Here is a 23,284-nt window from a genome sequence, read left to right as displayed (position 1 = left end):
ATACTATACCTCAGACACTATAAATGCATTTATTAAGCTAATTTTGTAAGTCTATAAGTGTACATTAAAAAAAATGAGGGAATCCCTTTAAAATGACATGTTGAACTGAAGGTGAAACTAAACCCGTTGGAATTTAACGTATAATCGTTGCATTTAAATGTATGAAATATGATACGAGGATAGCGTGTCAGAGGCATAGACTGGCTGCGGTTTTGAAAGTTGATAGAAATAATAGAAGTTAAGTCAAAAATGATAAGACACTAAAATTCCATAAAAATCTGCACTAGGTTTTTTTTTTTTTAAATTACTATGTGAATATTTTTTTCCACTAGAGAAGTACTTTAAAATGTAATCCATAAGACATTTTAAAAATGCCATACTAAAGCTGCACTCTCACAATTTGAACGTTTTGACAACTTTTTTTTATTTTTTTTGTCTTTGCACGAGCCAATTTTTGCGAAAATCCATGGAAACCAGTCATATAAGACTGCTGACAAAAAGTCAGATCGCAGATTTTTATGTTTAAGTTCAAAAATTGATGTTTTATGCATTTTTCTTAAGCGGTTTAAGCAATAAAACATTAATTTTCGAACGAAAATATGAAAATCTACGATCTGATTTTTTGTCAACAATCTTATTGGTTTGCAGATATTTACGCAAAAAATTGCTCTTTCCAAGACCAAAAAAAGTTGTAAAATGGTATATCTGTGAGAGTGCAGCTTTAAACGATGCATTGACTGATATTTCTTGAATGTATGTATGTATGGATGTATGTATCTATGCATGAGCAAGTAGTTTATGTATTTTATTTTATTTTCAGACTGAAGAACAAGCATGCGTTTATCACCGCGAGAACAAGAATCCCTGTTGGTCCATCAGTGTGGAGCACTGGCACAGCGACGCTTGGCCAGAGGCGTGCGTCTTAATCACCCAGAGGCTGTGGCGCTGATAGCCTCTCAGGTAAATAACTTAGGCAAATAGATCACTGGCATAGAGACGCTAGGCAAGAGGGGCTCCTCTAAGCAAACAGATCACTGCCATAGAGACGCTTGGCAAGAGGCGCCCCCTTAAGCAAACAGATCACTGGCATAGAGACGCTCGGCAAGAGGCGCTCCTCTAAGCAAACAGATCACTGGCATAGAGACGCTTGGCAAGAGGCGCCCCCTTAAGCAAACAGATCACTGGCATAGAGACGCTTGGCAAGAGGCGCCCCCTTAAGCAAACAAATCACAGGCATAGAGACGCTTGGCAAGAGGCGCCCCCTTAAGCAAACAGATCACTGGCATAGAGACGCTTGGCAAGAGGCGCTCCTCTAAGAAAACAAATCACTGGCATAGAGACGCTTGGCAAGAGGTGCTCCTCTAAGCAAACAGATCATTGGCATACTTGGCAAGAGGCGTTCCTTTAAGCAAACAGATCACTGACATAGAGACGCTTGGCAAGAGGCGCTCCTCTAAGCAAATAAATCACTGGCAGAGAGACGCTTGGCAAGAGGCGCTCCTCTAAGCAAACAAATCACTGGCATAGAGACGCTTGGCAAGAGGTGCTCCTCTAAGCAAACAGATCACTGGCATAGAGACGCTTGGCAAGAGTCTCATTCACCCAAAGGATGTAGCGCTGAACTGTAAATCAGTTGTACGTTGATGCCCAATGCTTGTCTTCTAAGAGGCCAAGAACACATCCCAACGATTTTTTACCACGACCTCTTTAATGAGCGGCGGACAAGTATAAGCTATACAGACCACTCTCACGCGTTTTTTTTAGTTGTATAAGATGGGTTTAAACCCAGTTTTGACGTTTTAAACGCTGAATGTGTATGTATATCTTAAGAGGCAAAAAAGGGTGTGTTGAAAATACTTTTTACCAATTCTTTTTATCAAGTCTCTATTAACTATTAACACGTAATGCCAGTAGAAACTTATTACATAAAGGATGTTCGAAAGTTTTTGTGGTAGTGATTCCTTTTGTCGAAATGTACCTCTTTATCCGTTGCAAACCCCACTGGCCTCTTAACATTCATCTCTCAAAAGATAATAAGGTGTTTCTAATTACCAGTGCTTTCTTAACATAAAAGTTTAATTATTTCATTCTTGTAATTTAATTTCAATAAATGTAGAAATCTGTATTCAGGATGCATGTAGAAATAAAGTTTTAAATACATCTTTCTAAGATAAGCATAACGTCGACATACATAAGTAAAATGGGATTCATCTTCAATATCTATAGTATTACAATGGTATTACAATCCATACTATATCTGTCTCTACGGTGCGTTCGATTTCGGGCATATCTACCAGCCTGAATTCCGAGTGGATATACAAATAATCTAAACGTAGACCGTTCGGCAAAATATCTTAATACTTTTCGTATTCTAAAATATTTCTATATAGTATTTATACCTAGTTTAAACAGAATTATTATTTAGCGTACCGAACCGATATTTCTCAGAGATGTCTAATACTCTACGTTTAAAGACTTTATAATATATTATGGCAACATTGCCGAATATATAAAACCATAATCATCTTATAATTTCCTTTTGGTTAACCAATTCCTTTAATTTCTATTACAGTCAGCCAAAGCTTGTTCATACACAGTTTTTAGAATAATATTATCAGTATGTATTACTTAAAACCAATTTTTCATCATTCCTATCCATATCAATGAACATAAAACGGATATCTTCCGAGTGTAACATAAATGCATGCATTACAAGTATTTGGGTTCGAATTCACTTTGCACTCATCTAGCTGCTTATTGAACAGTAATATACAGGTCCAGCTTGTTTCAGTTCCGATATACAAAGTGTTGTATGCACGAATACAAAGAAACAGCTCTCAAATTTGGTATAATGGACATTTGAGAATTATGATACATTTTGTTCATATTTCAGATACAAGAGTTTATTCGGGATGGTGAGACGGTTTCAGATTTGATGAGCAAAGGCCGTGAGCTTCTGGGTAAGTTTCATGCTCGTCTGATATTTAGCGAAAGGTCAACATAGTGTCATAGTATTTTCATCTTGTCTGGTACCGCATTACTAGGGTCAGATTATTGTTGTAGCCATTGTCAGTGTATTATCGCAGCCATGATCAGTGTATTATCGTAGCCATTGTCAGTGTATTGTCGTAGCCATGGCAAGTGTATTGTCGTAGCCATGGTCAGTGTATTGTCGTAGCCATGGTCAGTGTATTATCGCAGCCATGGTAAGTGTATTATCGTAGCCATGGTCAGTGTATTGTCGTAGCCATGGTCAGTGTATTGTCGTAGCCATGGTCAGTGTATTGTCGTGGCCATGGTCAGTGTATTGTCGTAGCCATGGTCAGTGTATTGTCGTAGCTATGTTCAGTGTGTTGTCGTAGCCATGGTCAGTGTGTTGTCGTAGCCATGGTCAGTGTATTGGCGTAGACATGGTCAGTGTATTGTCGTAGCCATGGCCTGTGTGTTGTCGTAGCCATGGTCTGTGTATTGTTGTAGCCATGGTCAGTGTGTTGTCGTAGCCATGGTCAGTGTATTGTCGTGACCATGGTCAGTGTATTGTCGTGGCCATGGTCAGTGTATTGTCGTGGCCATGGTCAGTGTATTGTCGTAGCCATGGTCAGTGTATTGTCGTGGCCATGGTCAGTGTGTTGTCGTAGCCATGGTCAGTGTGTTGTCATAGCCATGGTCAGTGTATTGTCGTAGTCATGGTCAGTGTATTGTCGTGGCCATGGTCAGTGTGTTGTCGTGGCCATGGTCAGTGTGTTGTCGTAGCCATGGTCAGTGTATTGTCGTAGCCATGGTCAGTGTATTGTCGTAGCCATGGTCAGTGTATTGTCGTAGCCATGGTCTGTGTATTGTCGAAGCCTCGTAGCTATGGTCAATGTTTTGTCGTAGCCATGTTCGGTGTACTGTCGTAGCCATGTTCAGTGTATTGTCGTGGCCATGGTCAGTGTATTGTCATAGCCATGTTTAGTGTATTGTCGTAGCCATGGTCAGTGTATTGTCGTAGCCATGGTCAGTGTGTTGTCGTAGCCATGGTCAGTGTATTGTCGTAGCCATGGTCAGTGTGTTGTCGTAGCCATGGTCAGTGTATTGTCGTAGCCATGGTCTGTGTATTGTCGAAGCCTCGTAGCTATTGTCAATGTTTTGTCGTAGCCATGTTCGGTGTACTGTCGTAGCCATGTTCAGTGTATTGTCGTAGCCATGGTCAGTGTATTGTCGTAGCCATGTTCAGTGTATTGTCGTAGCCATGGTCAGTGTATTGTCGTAGCCATGGTCAGTGTTTTGTCGTAGCCATGGTCAGTGTATTGTCGTAGCCATGGTTGTGTATTGTCGTAGCCATGGTCAGTGTATTGTCGTAGCCATGGTCAGTGTATTGTCGTAGCCATGGTCTGTGTATTGTCGTAGCCATGGTCAGTGTATTGTAGTAGCCATGGTCAGTGTATTGTCGAAGCCATGGTCTCGTCACGATTATCCACGATGTCGATAGAAGACCATTCATGTTGGTCTATACTATAGGCGTATGCGTGGTAAATTACCATTTTATATATATGCCGCTTTAAAATCTGATACAACACAACTGGACAAAGCGGACGAGAGTTTACATTCGCCCCAGACTTTTGCGATGCTTTTGTTATCAGTTGGCGCGTGGCTCATATATCGAAAATATAAGATAAATTGAAAACTGGTTGACCTGGGTTTAATTGGTTGACCTGGGTCGATGTTTGATTATCGACCAGCTAGCATATATTGTGTTTTATATGGTTGACCCACGGTTTACGACCCAGGTCAAACAATTATATATGTTTTTAAGATGATCGACTTACGATCTACGACTGTCATCAACCAATTCTTAACTTAATTTTCAAAAAAAAATTGAATTACAATCGTTGCCGATAAGAAAGTGAGGTTTTTCATAATAATATAAGCGTGAACAAGTTTAATGGAGCATGCAATGCAGTCTCTGCATCAAATGTTGAATATCAATAAAGAATGGTGACTGAATTATGCACTTTCTTGTTTTCGTTTTTGAACATTTAACCACACAGTAAATGACCTCGCTCACATTTAACCACACAGTGGACGACCTCGCTTACATTTAACCACACAGTAAATGACCTCACTCACATTTAACCACACAGTAAATGACCTCGCTCACATTTAACCACACAGTGGACGACCTCGCTTACATTTAACCACACAGTGAATGACATCGCTCACATTTAACCACACAGTAAATGACCTCGCTCACTTTTAACCACACAGTGGACGACCTCGCTCACATTTAACCACACAGTAAACGACCTCGCTCACATTTAACCACACAGTAAATGACCTCGCTCACATTTAACCACACAGTAAATGACATCGCTCACATTTAACCACACAGTAAATGACCTCGCTCACATTTAACCACACAGTAAATGACCTCGCTCACATTTAACCACACAGTAAATGACCTCGCTCACATTTAACCACAGAGTGGATGACCTCGCTCACATTTAACCACACAGTAAATGACCTCGCTCACATTTAACCACACAGTAAATGACCTCGCTCACATTTAACCACACAGTGGACGACCTCGCTTACATTTAACCACACAGTAAATGACCTCGCTCACATTTAACCACACAGTAAATGACCTCGCTCACATTTAACCACACAGTGGACGACCTCGCTCACATTTAACCACACAGTATTTGACCTCGCTCACATTTAACCACACAGTGGACGACCTCGCTCACATTTAACCACACAGTATTTGACCTCGCTCACATTTAACCACACAGTGGACGACCTCGCTCACATTTAACCACACAGTAATTGACCTCGCTCACATTTAACAACACAGTAAATGACTTCGCTCACATTTAACCACACAGTGGACGACCTCGCTCACATTTAACCACACAGTATTTGACCTCGCTCACATTTAACCACACAGTAAACGACCTCGCTCACATTTAACCACACAGTATTTGACCTCGCTCACATTTAACCACACAGTAAATGTCCTCGCTTACATTTAACCACACAGTGGACGACCTCGCTCACATTTAACCACACAGTGGACGACCTCGCTAACATTGAACGACCTCGCTCACATTAAGCCACATGGTAAACGACCTTGCTCACATTAAACCACATGGTAAACGACCTCGCTCACATTTAACCACATGGTAAACGACCTCGCTCACATTTAACCACATGGTAAACGACCTCGCTCGGATTAAACCACATAGTAAACGACCTCGCTCGGATTAAACCACATAGTAAACGACCTCGCTCGGATTAAACCACATAGTAAACGACCTCGCTCACATTTTACCACATGGTAATCGACCCCGCTCACATTTAACCACATAGTAAACGACCAGGCTTACCATTTACCACATGCATATCGAAGTCACTCTTACCTAACCACATGCAAAACGAACTCGCTCAGATTGACCACAGGCAAAACGAGCTCACATTCACTTAACCACGTGGTTTACGACCTTGCTCATAGATTGTTTGTATAAGCACTTTTAATCATAAATGGTGATTATCAAATATAAATATGATATTTAATATCTATTTTTTGGGGTTATTTTTACAGAATTATTTCTAACCTTCGTTCTTATAATTTTGTTAATATTTGATTTAGATAATTGTGTCTATTGAAATGCTGGTAAAAAACTAATTTTGAACCTAAACACTTTTAGGGTTCCGCCAAGTGTTGCCCGGGGTTGCCGACATGATTGGTGAAGTACAAGTAGAGGGCACATTTCCCGACGGTACAAAACTGGTACGGTGTTCAATTCAAAACTGTTATACGGGTACCATGGTTGCAAACAAACAATGTTATTTCACATTTATTCATTGAGATGTTAGAAAATATTTCTTAAACAAACCAAACGGCCTTATCAGCCTATAGAAATTCATTTTTGTTTTAGTATTCTTTGACCTTGACCTATATGGCAGATGACGCTAAATCGAATGCCATTACACTCTAGAAGTTACTTTCTGTATTGTTTATTCCAAGCTTTTCTTTCATTTAAAAGTTAGAAACATATCACACCAATGCCGTTTGGTTAATAGATCGCTGATTGTTTGCTGAAAACGACTTCTTTTCACATAGAGGGGATATATACAGGCTAATGGACACTAAACGTTTTGCATTCGCATGGCTTTAATATTTCTTTTTTGGTATTTTACGCAGTAGGATGTTATTGAAAATATGTTGTTTTTTAAATACTAAGTTGTAAGGCTATAGTTTAGGAGGTCAATCATCGTTCTGTCTGCGTGGGAATAGCCTGCCAACATTTGGGGTTATGTGAACGTGAACTAGTGGTATATAACCTGTACGACAGCTTTCTTCATGTGTCAAGTCTGGACGTCCTAAACCATTGGTTATATTTGCTTCATTGAAACAATTACACATTTGCGGGATTCATCTTGCAGGTCACGGTACACACGCCGATAAGTCGGAAGGACGGAAACCTTGACCTTGCTCTGTACGGCAGCTTTCTTCCGGTTCCAAGTCTGGACGTCTTTGATGTCAAAGAGGAACAAACACAGGTGACCCCGCTAGTTTTTCAAATTTCGATACTGGATTTTTTTTTCATGGTATCGAGCTTAGATGATCACTGATGACAAGAAAGAGGGGTCATATAGGTTTCAGAAAAGGGTTTGGACTCTTTTTATTATTCAACAGCATTGCTAATGACCATGAGTACCAAATGCATACAGATATACAAATACTGCCTCGTCCTGCTACACCACACCTTACTCCCCATCCCGAGACTGGATACAGTTTAATACGAAGACTTTAATACGTGTATCGTGTGATTCTACCATGTGCTTAATCCATAGTTCTTGATGGAGGCACGTCTTGCCATGAACGGTACTGTTCATGGGATGAGCAAAGCCACAGGGGAGTATCACGTGATCGCTAAATTACATTGGCCGTACAAGATGGCGAATATTTCGACCGCATCTGTACATAAATTCGGCGTTTACGGATGGTAAATATTAAGGTAGGATCTTTAGAATAGGTGCAGAGTACCCGCATTGTAAAACAATTTACTCGCGTGTGTTTTGTTTTTCGAAGGTTTGCTTAGTTTAAGTCTGAAACTCGATACAGATTTTATTTCTGTGAGTACATTGTCCGTATCAGTCTGATTTCTGTCTGTTTTAGCGCAAAAAGCAGGAATATGAAACAAAAGTTTACAAAATATTGATTAAATTAGCAAAAATTTACTTCGTTGTAAGTTTCAAGTGATAGTTTCGTGTTTAACAAAAGTTCTGGACAATTTTCAAAGCGAGTACATTGTCCGTACAAAATATTACGAGTACATTGTCCGGACATTTTTTTTTATTTAACCTATTAGTGACATTTACATTACTTTTAACTTCATTATGAAATGATTGAAAGCGAAGTGGGACAAACACAAGGAATATACTAGAGAGGTTGCGAAACCTGACGTATACGTGCTCCTGTAAATGTAGTTATACATTAATGTTGCAATTGAGTTAATAATAAATCGAGATTTCTCTTCAGAGACGCTACTTGTAGGATTGTTGATAGTCGTATAAATCACTTTCCTTATGCTGTCTTTCATGTCATTTCAAACGTACACAATGTACACATACTTGGATGACGTAATGCGCACAAATCAGTCGGTCCACACATATCCGTACCCGTACAAGTAGTGTTTTTGAATCTGTCTTATTATACTATACTAAATAATAATAACAAAATGTTTTTCTAAAGGTCAGCGAGAACGTGATAGCACCTTTGACCGTGACCCCAGGAGAATCTCAAACAAAAGAAGGAGGAAAAGTCGTGCTGAATAAGGGACGTCAGACAATTATCCTGGACGTCGTTAGCAAGTGTGATCGTCCGATACAAGTAAAGTAGTCTTTAGAAAAGGCCTTATGCTAATCATAGATTTCAAAATCATCAGTAGGCTAAAATAACCCTGAATCTATGACGTCGGACTCTCTGGGCTTTTTTTTAGATGATGCAAGTATATACAGGCAGGGGCGTACATGAAGCATTTTGAAATGTACGCCCGTACACTTGAGCGCTGTAAAAATGGAGTACTGGAGTATGTCTAGGGATGCCACTGACAGATTACAAATTCATGATAATGACACACCCGATGAATGACTGTGATACCATGAATCCGACCCAATGACGTCCCTTTTGATATTTCAGGTTGGGAGCCACTACCACTTCATCGAGACCAACAAACGCCTTTTCTTTGATAGAGCCGCTTCGTACGGATACAGGCTGGTAAGTTGCCGTTGTGGCAAAAGCAAATAGAATGGATGTACAAAGCATGAGCAAGATAAGGTAGAATAGTTTCAGACAAATATTAGCATTTTACCTTTCGTATGAAGCTCGTAGAGATAATAAACAGTTTGGTTTAAACTTATATCTTTTACAACGATTGTGAAAACAGTATGACACGATTACATTTATCACTCTCGTTGGGACAATGTTATGCGAGAGTGTGGTCCCGGAGAAAACCCACATCTCATGCTAACAGGCCGGGAATCGAACCCGCGTCGCCTAGGTGAGAAGCGAGAAGGGTTACCACTGTGCAAGCCGGACAACATAATTATGCCTGCAGTCTCATCGTCTTAATGAAACTTACGAAACGCAATTAAAAAAAAGAAGTAGTGCAGCGCTGTGTCTAATACATGTACTAAAATACATTTTCTTCTCATTGATAATAGGCCGAGTTTTGGAACTTTGTTAACAACGTGATAAACGACGTCGTTGTTGACATTAAAAAGCGAAATATTCAGTGATGTGATCATGTATTTTAATACTCGTTTAATGGTGTTTAATCGATGTTATAGAACATCCCAGCGGGAACATCCATCAGATTTGAGCCGGGAGAACGAAGAAGCGTAGAGCTTGTAACAATAGCAGGGAACAGGATCGTACGCGGTGGGAACGGACTCTGTGACGGGGAAGTTAATGAGAAAAATCTACCAACAGTCTTGGAGCGAGTGAAAGCAGGAGGGTTTGGTCATGCCAAACAGGTACGTGCACGACTGTATTATATTATTTATTTACTATTGTATAAAACCAGACTACCGGGACATGTCCAGAAGTCGAACATTTAAAACTAAAAAGTGTTTAGTGCCAAAGGGCCAGACCCTAAGCGACAAGGAACTCGAATCCTAAGCCCTAATTTCTTGAAACTCATTAAGTCCATTATAACAGCATTGAGCTAAGCTCACTATTTTGTTTTTCAATAATTTGCATAATATTTACTTCTTAAAGAGTTTTTATACTTAAGATATGAATTATCTTAATGATAATCAAGTTTAAGTTCAAGTTCAAGTTCAAGTTTTTATTCGTCAAGGCATATACTATGCATGTGACATAACAAAACAATGGAACACATATTAATTAACATCAAATAAAACAGTGAACAAACATGTCAAATACAAGAAAAAAAGAAGAATTTTTCTAAACAACATCAGTGAAGATATGAAGTAATAAGGCACAATGGAATGGTATTGTAATTATCAATAGATCTTTGGTTAATCGGGGTATGGAGAGTGAGTCATCTGAATTTCAGTAAGATGATTTTACAGAACAATGCCAACTTAATTAATTTAGGTTTATTGTTACAGTTCATAAGTTCATCTAATTTAAAAGAGTTAGGGTGACGAATGTAATAAGGAACAATATTTTTTTACGTACGATTGAAAAATGATTACATTCAAGTAAGTAGTGAAATTCATCACCAATAACATTCTTAGTACATAACTGACATAATCTTTGATTTCTCTCAATGTTCAAATGCCTGCCTTTTTCAATTGGCAAAGAATGTTTGTGGTCCTAAACTTACAAAGTATTTTACAAAGGTTACTAGGTAACAAGTCAAGATAATCTTCAAAACAATGATTACTTTTAAACATTCTATATACAAGACATTTGGAAGAGCTATCAACAGTACTAGTCTAGTTTGATAAGAATTGGTCATACAGTCTATTTTTAACAATTGACTTAAAATTAACAGAACTAATGACTGTCTGACTTCTAAAATAATCAGACAAACCAAGTTCATTTAAGGTATTGTTAATGAAAGATAACCATGGAGAAACAATAACATTACTATTATGTAGTAATCGCAATAAACCAATTTTCAATTATCAAAATGCAATGTAAGTATGCATTTTGGCTAATTGAAATAAGCTTCTTAAGCCTGTATAGGTTAAGAAGTTTTGAGAAATCGGAGCCAAAAGTTTAAACACCATATACACAAATACAAACACCACAAACAAACCAACATAGCTTTACAGTTAACTGATGGGATTAACGCCTTGAAACTTGTCAGACTGCGCCAATCATTGTATTTGATTGTAACTTCAGGCTGATTGTCACAGAGATTGAACTACATTTGCTTTCCACCAAATATTTTGCTTCCGTTTCGAAAAGCAAGTCTTAACCTTGACAACGTAGTTCATGCCATCGGCGATGTCGAACAACAAACAGGAAAGAATAACAGAACTGTTGTTTTCGTACTATTTGTTTTTGTGTATGATATTCTTGAAATCGGCGTCTTTGTTGATTCCAAAGAGATATAATTGCTTAATGAGATACACAACTTCCTAAGATCCTTGGTACTCAAAATGACTTTTATGCAACCTGTATCCTTATCTGTATGATGTTGAGCGGTCATCAATAAGATATATGAAATATAACGCCATGAACAACGTATATACGACGTTTTTTGTCCTTCAGAAAAAAGTAGAACCCGGGACGGGGATATACGCCACATTGAGCAGTAAGCACTACAGTTACCTGTTCGGACCTACAACTGGTGATAAGGTGAAGTGTTGAATATTTTAATATACATGAAACAAGTTTAATGGAGAAACATGTGCTCGATGATGCACTATATCATTACACAATTAGACAAAAGTAAAAAAAACGCCTCAATAAAACCCATTACTCACAAAAAAGAGCATATTCTGTACATCCTTTCAGTGCGTGGTGTTTAACTAAATCGAACACTTGCAAGATTTGCATTTGCGGTTACAAAGCATTCGTGCATTAAGTTGTTCTATGTTTTATTATTGATAGATGTTATGGTTAAGAGGTTAATGTTTACATCACATACATGTATGTTTACGACTAACACTATATATCGATATTATAGCTGAAACCAGAGATACCAGCTACGACTTGGAGATACAAGCCTACGACTAATACATTTATATTATTTTTACAGGTATTATTCAGAGATACCAGCCTACGACTAATACATTTCTATCAATTTTACAGCTACGATTACCAGTTCCCAGTCTACGACTAATGACTTTGTGTTGATTTACAGCACCAAATCTGGAGGATACTAGCGTACGACTAATACGTTCATATTTATTTAGAGTTACGATTAGAGGATACCAACTTATGACTAATACTTTTATTGAGTCATGTTGAATTTACAGCTTTTACCGGTAGAAACCAGCTTTCCGCTCATTTTAATGTTTAATTACAGCTACGACTAGGAGATACCAGCCTCATTCTGGAGGTTGAGAAGGACTTTACTGATTATGGTGATGAGCTCAAATTTGGTGGAGGCAAGGTATGGAGAACCAACGCATATTTATATTTGTATTTCAATACAAATAATATTAAAACGCTTGTTAAAACTCAACATTTGTGTTATGAAAATATCATACGAAGGACAAATTTTGTTTAAAAATTGTGTTTACTTAGTTTTAATTAGTAATCTTATAATTTAACTTTTTAACGGACGCCTGTTACAATATTGACCTCGATTATTCAAAGAAAAAGAAGGGTTATACTACTCGCCCCTGCGTCGGCGTCTGTGTCACCGTCCGGTTATAGTTTAAGGGCAAGTTGGCGTTTGTACTTATAACTTCAATATTTTTCATTCATTCACTTCATACTCCACACAATTGTTCAAGACCATCACACAATTAGGTTCCATAACTCCATTTCATCCTACATTACGTTCTCTGATTGGCCTGGGAACTAAGGTTAGAGCTTATGTGCACATTGAGTCAAGTTTTAGGGCAAGTTTGAATTTTCACAAATAACCCATATAGCCTTCATTCAAATCACTTCATAGTTCACACAACTGTTGACGGCCTTTATACAATTAGGTTACATATCCGTGATATTCACACCATTGCCCTTGATAGACTTAGATTGTTTGGTGAATGTTTTAGGGCAACTATTCATTTTCACTTAATTATCCAATACTGCATGTTCATTCACTTGATTTCATACTTCACACAGTTGTTCAAGACCAGCACACAATTGGATTAAATCACTCCATATCTATCGTAATGTAAGTTATAGCCCTTGCTTGATTGAATTACAGAGTTTTGTTTTAGTTTTAGGGCAACTTGGGTTTTTAAATCAGATCTCAAATTTTGGTCATTCAATGGACTTGATGCTTTACACAATAACTGTTGTCATCACATAATTAGGTTACTTAACTCCATAATATCCTTAGAACAAATTATTGCCCTTGATTGTCATTCTTATACCTTTTTCTTAATTGTTTTTGAATGGCACATATTACACCAGTAGTGCTTTCATTTCTGAGACAAAGCGGTGTCTGGTCAAATACGCTGTCCTGTGACAGCTCTTGTCCAATTTCTAGGTAGTAAAGTGGTTGCAAAATACTACGTGTACGGGAACGTGAACGTGTGGAATTCTTTTTGTGAACTACGTCATCAAGGCTTGTGTGCATTGTACACATTCATAATGACATGTACCATGGCACGAGTCAAGTGATGTATGCCACTATCACCAAGTCTACAAGAACACGTTAAAAGACAAAGTCGCAAACGAGTTTTAACCACAACTGCAATTTAATGTCTACTTGTACCTACACGTACAAGTCAACATACACACTGTGCTGCGGAACCTCTTTTGTCTTCTTTCTTGGCTTAAACTTTATACTTGTCTGTAGGTGTTGCGAGAGGGTATGGGTCAGCAGGCAAACCGGATAAACCAAGAATGGGACGTACTGGATACCGTCATTACAAACGCGTTGATCGTCGATGCCGTTACTGGAATTGTGAAGGCAGACGTTGGAATTAAGGTACTTACATTCCTTTGTTAACGGGATACGTCAGGATATCGGTTGATAGGATTACTGGGCAAACGACGTATACGACGATTATCAAGAACACTTTAGTTATTGACGCTGACAGCGGACTTTATAAAGGTAGACAGGTAAGTATAATGTACGCTTCTACGGTAAGGTTTTGCAGTGAAGTTGAGCAGCTGACTGACAGAATGAACCAACCAGGAATGTGACGTGCTGGATACGATTATAACCAACACTCCGGTTGTCGACGCTGGGATTTCAATCACATATTTGTGCTTTTTTTTAAGCATACACTGTTCTGCTTCATTGAGTGGCAGATATCTTTAATTGTTAGTGTCTATTTTCGTGTATAACGCTATTCGAGGAATGGGAAATACGTTTTATCAACATCGATGTTTTAATAAAACATGCCCACTTTTTCAGGATGGCATGATCGCTGCGATTGGAAAGTCCGGAAACCCAGACATCATGGATAACATTACCCCTGTAAGTATATGCATTTAACATCATCATCATCCATCATCATCATCATCATCATCATCATCATCATCATCATCATCATCATCATCATCATCATCATCATCATCATCACCACCACCACCACCACCACCACCAACATCATCATCATCATCATCATCATCAACATCAGCAGCAGCAGCAGCATCAACAGCAGCAGCATCAACAACAGTAAGCTGAAAGCAGCAACATAAGGAACAGAAGATGCAGCAGCATCAGCAGTAGCACAATCAGCATATTCTTCTTCGACACATCTACGCCATGAACAAAACCAACGCAAGCCTCGTTATCATCGTCATCATCATGCCGCCGCCAACAATTGAGTTACAACATGTATGAGCACAATGCTTGTTTGCTTTCGTTGTAAAACAGATTCAGTAATCGCAATATCCACACACTTTACTTGGTCATGATTGTCTTTATTATAAAACCGATGTGTTTCGTTCCAGGGAATGGTTGTGGGAGCCGGAACCGAGGCGATCGCCGGAGAGGGTCTGATCCTGACCGCCGGGGCGCTTGATGCGCACGTGCACTTCATCTGCCCCCAATTGGCACGCGAGGCGGTCGCTTCCGGTATCACAACTATGTTTGGAGGCGGCACCGGACCCGCCACCGGAACTAATGCGACCACATGTAGCCCCGGACCGAATCATATCAGGTCAGGCATTGATGCCTTTATTCTCATTGTATGTTTCTATGAAAGTTCTTTATGTCAATCGGTATTATAGTAAATATATTCGTTATATGTTGCATCGACTAAACTATTTCGTGATTCCCGCTTATGATTTTTGTCATTTGTTTTATTCTGTGATCGATTTATGATATTGAAAACAAACGTATTGACAACATAAAGGCCAAATCAAATAAACTTGCAATTAGCGAACAAAAAACCTTAATTGTTTTATCACTGACATAAAGTGTATGCATTATTTACATAGGGACATGCTACAGAGTACGGACGTATTCCCGCTGAACTTCGGATTCACCGGAAAGGGCAACTCGAGCGTGTCTTCCGGAATAGCACGTGACCTGGAGGAACAGATCAAGGCGGGGGCCATTGGGTAGGGAAACATTGGTGTTGAGGAGCACAGTGATTTGAGGATAGATGTGCGATATATGGCATTACTGTACTCTTGTAATTAGTCTGACACCAAAGGCACATTATTCACTGCTAGAACGCAGGCAAACCTTGGTTTATTGTTTACACTTATTTATTTTAGCTCGACTGTGACGAAAGATAATAGCTCATAGAATTATCCCCGGGTCTGTTTCCTGGGCATAAACCAGTACTGGTGTCCATTATGAGCTCGAATCCCAACCACTAGACCATTCTCACTCTCGTCCACATACATTGCACAGAGATTTAGTCCAAATATATAAATATTGGATGTATGACCAGTGCTGATTTCGTTTATTGATATTTTTAATGGCAATGCATGGAACTAAGAATTAAGTATATTATATTTTTAATGTCGACTAAAACTAAACACTTTTAATGTCACAGTGATAGCGTCAATGATATTAAAGCAACAATGTGCAAAATTTGTTTTAGAAATGAAGAAAAAAAATACGTTCACATCTCGTACATTTGTGTTTTATGCATGATCTCATACCTGATTTGCTTTCATTTCTCTTCTTAACCCCAATTCAGCCTTAAGCTGCACGAGGATTGGGGAACGACACCTTCCGCCATTGACACATGCCTCCGAGTTGCCGACGAGTATGACGTTCAGGTAAAGGTCATACTTGACTGATTTATCAGATAAACAGAATTACTGCCATCAAATACATCGAAATATGTACCTATTTCATTTTATTAACAACACTTCCTGTTTATTCAACGGTTGAAGGTAAGTGCGTCTTGTATAGTGGACTACTTCTAACAACGCAGGCCCCTGACGTCTGACGTCGAAAACGTCAGTTTGGCTTTAATAAGATGTCCACAAATTATTTCAATGGTAGTTTGCACGATTAAATAATTTGTTTGATTAATAATAATTACTGGATAAGTTTAACCAATACATATATTTTTTGGCTAAATGATACCAAACCAACTCATTAAACAGTTTAATACAAAAACTGGCGGGATGTTGACGTCGATATGGTCATGTTGAGAGTCCGGCGTTATAATTTCGCTTGTAATGTCGTCGCGATCAAATCTTACCTCGATATAACGTCAGGTGTCTGCTTGGATCATGACGTAATGTACCAAAAAATGCTGTCAAAAACATACGCATTGTGCATTATACCTGTTCCAGATCACCATTCACACGGACACCCTGAACGAGTCAGCTTGTGTAGAGGAGACCATGGAATCCTTCAAGGGGCGGACAATCCACACGTACCACTCCGAGGGAGCTGGAGGCGGCCATGCTCCAGACATCATACGTGTGTGCGGGGTACCTAACGTGCTTCCGTCGTCCACCAATCCGACACGTCCGTACACCGCCAACACCATCGATGAACACCTTGATATGTTGATGGTTTGCCATCATCTTGACAAGTAGGTCAAATTTTGAAGAAAAATAAAAATGACATTGACTTTAAACCAAAAGTCGTTCAAAATATTTACACGAAACTTAGTAGACGTGTTACCAATAACGAGAAGTCTCCTAATAAGAACTTATTCTCCCACCTCAGATAAATGTATCCAAACGTTTTGCCATGCTGGATACCCTTAACTTGCTCACAGGTAAAGACAAAAATGTTCCCGTTTAGAGCAACCTTTTTCACTACGCACAAAAGAGTTCTAGCGAAAAATACATTTTTACCATATTTTGTTTAACTGAGGTGGGAGAAAACGCATCTACCAAAGCCGCTCATGTACGATAGGTTCATCCCAGCCTAACCCTCGTTTTCGCAAAAAAAATACGCTCGGGTTGGGATGAACCTATCTTGTACTCTCGGCCAAATTAGGACATCATTTCTTAAATATATTATAAATTTGGCACTTTGGGACGCTCCCGTTAATAGCTATATGTATAGATAATATCTTAGATATAAAGATGTTTTGCTTTTGAGATTATTTTCTTTTCGAAAGTACTCGAATCGTGAATTGCTGATTGGGATGTTACCCCCATACTCTATTTAACACGCTGCTCTAGGTAAAGCGTGAGATAAAAATAGATTCCTGTCATATAACTGTCCCATTTTCACGCCAAGCTTAGTTAAACACATCACGACATTACTTTATATATTTTTATGATCGTTTAGATACGGGTAAAGTGCTTACACTGATCACACATTTGTAACCTCCAATAACATTCTCACGAATGACTGCTTTCTTTAAATCTTATCCTACAAGCTACAACAAGTGCATTAAATTCATCAGACATGTACGAGAAATATAAATTTCTGTTAGCCTAAGCATTACCATTACTACCGTTTAATGCCACAATTCTTATTTATATTAGGACATGTTGTCAATATGCCCAATGTTTCGTGTTTGCGTATTTGTCCTTTTTTGCTGTAGTTTAATGAAGCAAACCCATGGTATGTCTTGATATCTGTGCTTGTCCATCTACTAAGTTGAACAGTATAACAAATATAACTATGACATTATCCACTCTATAGGAACATAAAGAACGACGTAGCGTTTGCAGAGTCCCGAATCCGCGCCGAGACAATCGCGGCCGAGGACATTCTACATGACCTGGGAGCCATCAGTATCATGGCCTCTGATTCCCAGGTAACAGTTGTGTTCTATCGTGACATCAACAGTAACAAAATGTTTCTATGTAGAAAATAGCAACAAAGGCACACTTTGTTACGCGAGAACGTTTTTGCAAACAAAAACACATGCATTTACTTTTTGACGACTTCAAAATAAAAATTAATTTTCTCATGAGATCTGAAATTTAATTATCCAGCCCTGTATTAAATCAAAGTGCTGACCGTGCTGAAGGGTTGAGTACCCGGAAAGAATACTTTTACTAATTGTGTCTGTTAGCTTGATCTTTGACATTAAAAAGGTTCAGCTATTTTGATAGCCCGTGAGTTGTCGATGGCGTTGGCGTCGTGCAAAAGTCTTATAACATAAAAACGTTTAAGATTTGAATAAATCTTGGTGCATAAAGTGACATTTTGACAGATACTGCACGCACATATATAGCACGAAGTGTTACTCTGGCTTCAACAAATATAGTGCCCCCCTTCGAAGAAGAGGAGGGTTTATTTGTTTTACATGTCGGTCGGTATGTCGAACGGTAGAACAAAGCTTGTCCGTGTGATTACTGGACAATGCCTTGACATATGGTCCTTAAACTTGAGTTGGAGGTTGGGCGTGGCTATTTGATCACCCCTATTGAATTTGAGGTCATCGGCTCATAGATCAAATTCAATTTGACCTTGAATGCCGATATCTTGTCCGAGGATAACTTGACAATGCCTTCGCCCGTGGCCCTAAAGCTTGGCATGTAGGTATGGCGATACCAGTAAATGACCCGTATTGATTTTGAGGGTATCAGATCAAAAGACAAGGACGCAGTGACCTTGAATGCGAAAAGATTGTCCGAGTGTTAAATAGATAATGCATCCACCTATGGTCCCCAACCTTCACATGGATGCTGGGTGTGACCTGTAGATGACCCCTATTCATTTTATGGTCAGCAAAGCAAACCAGCTGACATTTCGGTCCATGCTAAAAAAAATTCAATGGTCCAAATATTAATGACAACATGGCGCCCTCAGAGTGGGGGGGGGCTTAATATTTGCCCAACCTCTCTTGTTGAGTAATGACCCTTGATCGTCTGAAAACACAGAAACAGACGAGCGTTGGTGTTCTCTCCGCGGTACCTTTGTTACAAGGTATGTTTGAATACAAGTTAAGGCGAAGTGGTATCATAGACGATAAGGTCTATCGAACTTAAGCCCTATTGATGCTAGGTGGCCGAGGTTATATGCCCATACTACGTTATAGACACATCACATGCGGTGTACATATTTTGCTTCAGGCGATGGGCCGTATCGGTGAAGTGATATGTCGTACATGGCAGACGGCGGATAAAATGAAATTGTTCCGTGGACGTCTATCTGAGGAGACGGCCGAAAATGACAACGCCAGAATCAAACGTTACATCGCCAAGTACACCATCAACCCTGCGATCGCTCATGGCATGAATAAAATCATAGGATCAGTAGAGGTATACTTGTTTATAATGTTTAAATATAAAATAATCATAACAAAGTAATATTTTTTATGAGTATCTAAGCATACTAATGATTGTACAGAATGTCGCCCTAAGCTCGACAAGTTGATTGAAATGTTTATATAAACTTAACACTGAACTTAGCCTGTTGTTTGGCCGACTTGGAACATTGGTCTGCTATACAAAACTAATGACCAAAGAGCCTGAGAGTGCTAATAAATGAATTTAAATATATTAGTATAGAGAATGTGATCGTATGTGCTTGATTTAAAACCTCAGGCAGGAAAACTTGCTGATCTCGTCCTGTGGCACCCAGCATTCTTTGGAGCCAAGCCAGAGATTATCATAAAAGGCGGACAGATTGCATGGAGTCAGATGGGTAATGCATAAATATGGCTATTAATTTTGAATAACAATGGTAATGGTCAAACACATTTGAATACATTTTTGCATTTTTCTAAACGTTTTAATACATTCTTAAGATAGGCCAGCAACTAAAATTAGAAACGCCCCGAATCGGATTTGCAGTTGTTCCAGGTTCGAGTACTGTATTGAGAAAGATGAGAGAAATTACGTAATACACAGTAACCATTAACCGTCAGTTCTACCTTTAAAGTATATCGTCGTGGAAACAGCTACATTTATTTATCTATGCATATAGTTAAGTGTTGCTGTTTTGGTATCTATGCAGACAAATATAACCTGCCTATTTTAAGGCATGCCGAATGCGTCCATCCCGACACCAGAGCCAGTTAAACAGAGGAAAATGTTCGGGGCGTACGGAAAAGCAGTGGGGAAACACAGCCTTGCTTTCATCTCACAGGTAACATTTGATATAAGAAACTTATTGCCCTATCTATACACTTTGAGGCCATATAAGTACTTTTGTTAAGACCGTTCCAACAAATAATTCGGCGGAACAGTTGGTACAGTAACCATGATATGATTTCTTGTATTTTTAGAAGTGTTTACCACCACTCACGGGTCAGTTTAGGTATCATATGCACGTTTGTCATTATATTGCGCCTTTGATAATAATGTGAATGTCTGGTGGCCCTATCATTTCGGCCGATTTCGAATTAGATTTTTGTATTATTTTACAAAGTCAGTTCATTTCCATTGCAAATGAATCTGTTTTGATATGCATACGGTCGAAAACCGTTGGCTCGATAAACCAGGGACTGGCATAAGTACTTCGAGTCTTACGAAAATGGAGCAAAGCGGAAATACTTAAATTGAGTAAATAAAATGGTCATTAAAATCAAGTTCGAGCCAACTAGGAAATCGAGCCAAGCGATATCGAACAAACGAGTTTTTGTATGTTTCTAAATGAAGTTAAATACCTTTAAGCGCTAATAAACGTTATGACATCTTTCTCATACTTTAGGCCTCGGTGGACACAGTGGCAACATATGGTCTCAGTAAGCGGCTGTACCCAGTGGTGTCATGCCGACAGCTCACCAAGAAGGACATGGTTCGAAATGCCTACCTTCCTGTTATTACTGGTAAATATATACCCATTCTTCTTTTTCATAGTTACTGTTTCTTACGACGAGACTGCCACAAGCAGATGGGCTCCATAGAGTAATGCCATATCTCGCTAAATTAACCCTACGAAAACGGACAACCAACATATATGTAAATGCTTTTTTAGTTTATCTGTGTTTTGTGTTACAAGTTGGGATATGAAAGAATACTTGGATTCTGATTCGGTGTTCCCATAAATGGTTTTAAAAAGCGTGTTTCAGTTAGGGGATAACTATTAAACCTATTAAGGATACACAGTAAGTATACTTTCTATCCATCCCTTTGACTTATATTATATTATGTTTTATTTTACAGTTGACCCATGCTCGTACAAGGTTCACATTATTCGAGAAGAAGATGGAAAGGAAACGCGTGAACATCTCACGTGCCCTCCTGCCTCGCGCCTCTCCCTCGCCCAGAGATACTTCCTATTTTAACAGCGCGTCGACGAGTGGCTACTGTTTAAATAGTTTACTGAACAAGCTTCAAACAATATATACTATACAGCTTTATGCTGATTGTGCGATAGTGCTAACTATTTACTGGTTTGATTAGGACACAGAGGTCATAACTCAAATGTTGAGTTGAAAGGAATGCACAATAACCATTTGAGTAAAAGACTAAATAATCAAACATATTGACGTGTAAAATCGTAATTTATTTCAACGAGCGAGCACTAAAAGCTTAATACGTACTTCTGGCGTTCACAAGGTGAAATTTATTGCGATCTTGTACTGAAAAAACAACGTTTTTTATTTCTATTAAATGCTTGAAACTAATTGTAGTTTCTATTCATGGAGACTGAAGTTCTATACGAAGGTAACGTCATTTGGAAAAGACGTCGTTCAAATTGTGTCCGAGCCCTGTGCGCGTCGACCATTGCTTTAGAAGTGAGGGCGGGCAAAACATTCAAAACGGGCAAAATTATATGCAAATGTTGTTTTTTCCACTGACAATTCTCTATAAATCACCGGAAAGCATAACATTCTTATTTTATTCACATGAATCAATTGCATGTATACAATAATCAGTGTATGTGTAAATGGTATATGATATACTCCTGTGTATATGATAAGCTCCTGTGTATGATAAACTCCTGTGTATATGATAAACTCCTGTGTATATGATAAGCTCCTGTGTATGATAAACTCCTGTGTATATGATAAACTCCTGTGTATTATACATCTGTGTATATGATGAACAATAGTGGTTGAAAACTACAAGTACGAGGATATAAAAATATGTGTTGAAGTGTTATACTTAATGAACAGTTAAAGGTCATCATCATTCAAACCTATATGTAACTCTTTGTCACTGAGAATGTAAATTGTTATCAATAGTGAACTTTATGAAAGGTGCATTGGTTTCTTGTTAAGCTGTATACATGCATTGGCCCAACAGATAACCTGATAGATGCATAGTTTACATCATTGTAGTTTCGCTCTATACTTATGTTGTATACACACGCTGAACATATACTTACTTCAATTTTGCAATCTTCCATTGCCATAAATAAAACAAATTCTGCTTAGGAAATGGAGTGGAGAGTGATTTATATCCGCCTTCAGCTGTTTTTTCTAGCTTCAATAAATTATATCACAACAAATGCAGCGTTATTGCCTTGAAATGGTAGCAAGATTATCGGGCTTGTTTCTGCATCGTATCTGACACCTCCCGATCAAAGAGAGAAAGCAGACCAAGCAATAAGACAAAACAAACACATGCCATTGTGGTATATTAAGGCCCTTATCCATAGACATGCCTCCGTGATTTGCCTGTTACATTAATTTTACAGGCAAAAAACAACACTAAAATTCTACTCATACTCTTAAGTTAGATCTTAGTTGAAATTGAAAAGGTCGCTTGGGGTCTGGCGTATCACTATCCTTAGACGTGCCTTATTCCATTCAGTCTAATGACTAACTCCACACTCCAATCAAAACACAAAGACCATTCGCTTAAGTTAAATGATTAATTTAATTTGATTATTGAAGACAGCTCCAGGGT

The 23,284-nt window shown here is 38.7% G+C and overlaps 1 protein-coding gene across 4 annotated transcripts in view; it reads left to right on the top strand.

The window, feature by feature from the left end:
- The window catches only part of LOC128234230 (urease subunit alpha-like), a 29,190-nt gene extending 6,307 nt beyond the window's left edge, over positions 1-22,883 (top strand). For all 4 annotated transcript variants that reach the window (XM_052948331.1, XM_052948333.1, XM_052948330.1 and 1 more), the window contains exons 2-22: positions 821-960; positions 2,894-2,960; positions 6,690-6,772; positions 7,429-7,545; positions 8,741-8,878; positions 9,188-9,265; positions 9,838-10,023; positions 11,738-11,824; positions 12,498-12,584; positions 13,947-14,078; positions 14,511-14,573; positions 15,053-15,261; positions 15,542-15,664; positions 16,255-16,336; positions 16,862-17,106; positions 18,177-18,291; positions 19,556-19,744; positions 20,030-20,129; positions 20,467-20,573; positions 21,138-21,255; positions 21,593-22,883. In XM_052948331.1, the coding sequence (XP_052804291.1) occupies positions 835-960; positions 2,894-2,960; positions 6,690-6,772; positions 7,429-7,545; positions 8,741-8,878; positions 9,188-9,265; positions 9,838-10,023; positions 11,738-11,824; positions 12,498-12,584; positions 13,947-14,078; positions 14,511-14,573; positions 15,053-15,261; positions 15,542-15,664; positions 16,255-16,336; positions 16,862-17,106; positions 18,177-18,291; positions 19,556-19,744; positions 20,030-20,129; positions 20,467-20,573; positions 21,138-21,255; positions 21,593-21,714 (2,574 nt within the window). In that variant the 5' untranslated portion in view covers positions 821-834 and the 3' untranslated portion in view covers positions 21,715-22,883. The remainder of the gene's footprint in view (positions 1-820; positions 961-2,893; positions 2,961-6,689; positions 6,773-7,428; positions 7,546-8,740; positions 8,879-9,187; positions 9,266-9,837; positions 10,024-11,737; positions 11,825-12,497; positions 12,585-13,946; positions 14,079-14,510; positions 14,574-15,052; positions 15,262-15,541; positions 15,665-16,254; positions 16,337-16,861; positions 17,107-18,176; positions 18,292-19,555; positions 19,745-20,029; positions 20,130-20,466; positions 20,574-21,137; positions 21,256-21,592) is intronic.
- The last annotated feature ends 401 nt before the right edge of the window (positions 22,884-23,284 follow it).

The sequence above is a fragment of the Mya arenaria genome, chromosome 5 (assembly GCF_026914265.1).
Source record: "Mya arenaria isolate MELC-2E11 chromosome 5, ASM2691426v1".
NCBI classification, from domain to species: domain Eukaryota; kingdom Metazoa; phylum Mollusca; class Bivalvia; order Myida; family Myidae; genus Mya; species Mya arenaria.
Note: the sequence above shows the minus strand (reverse complement) of the source record. Positions and strands in the feature narration are given on the sequence as shown.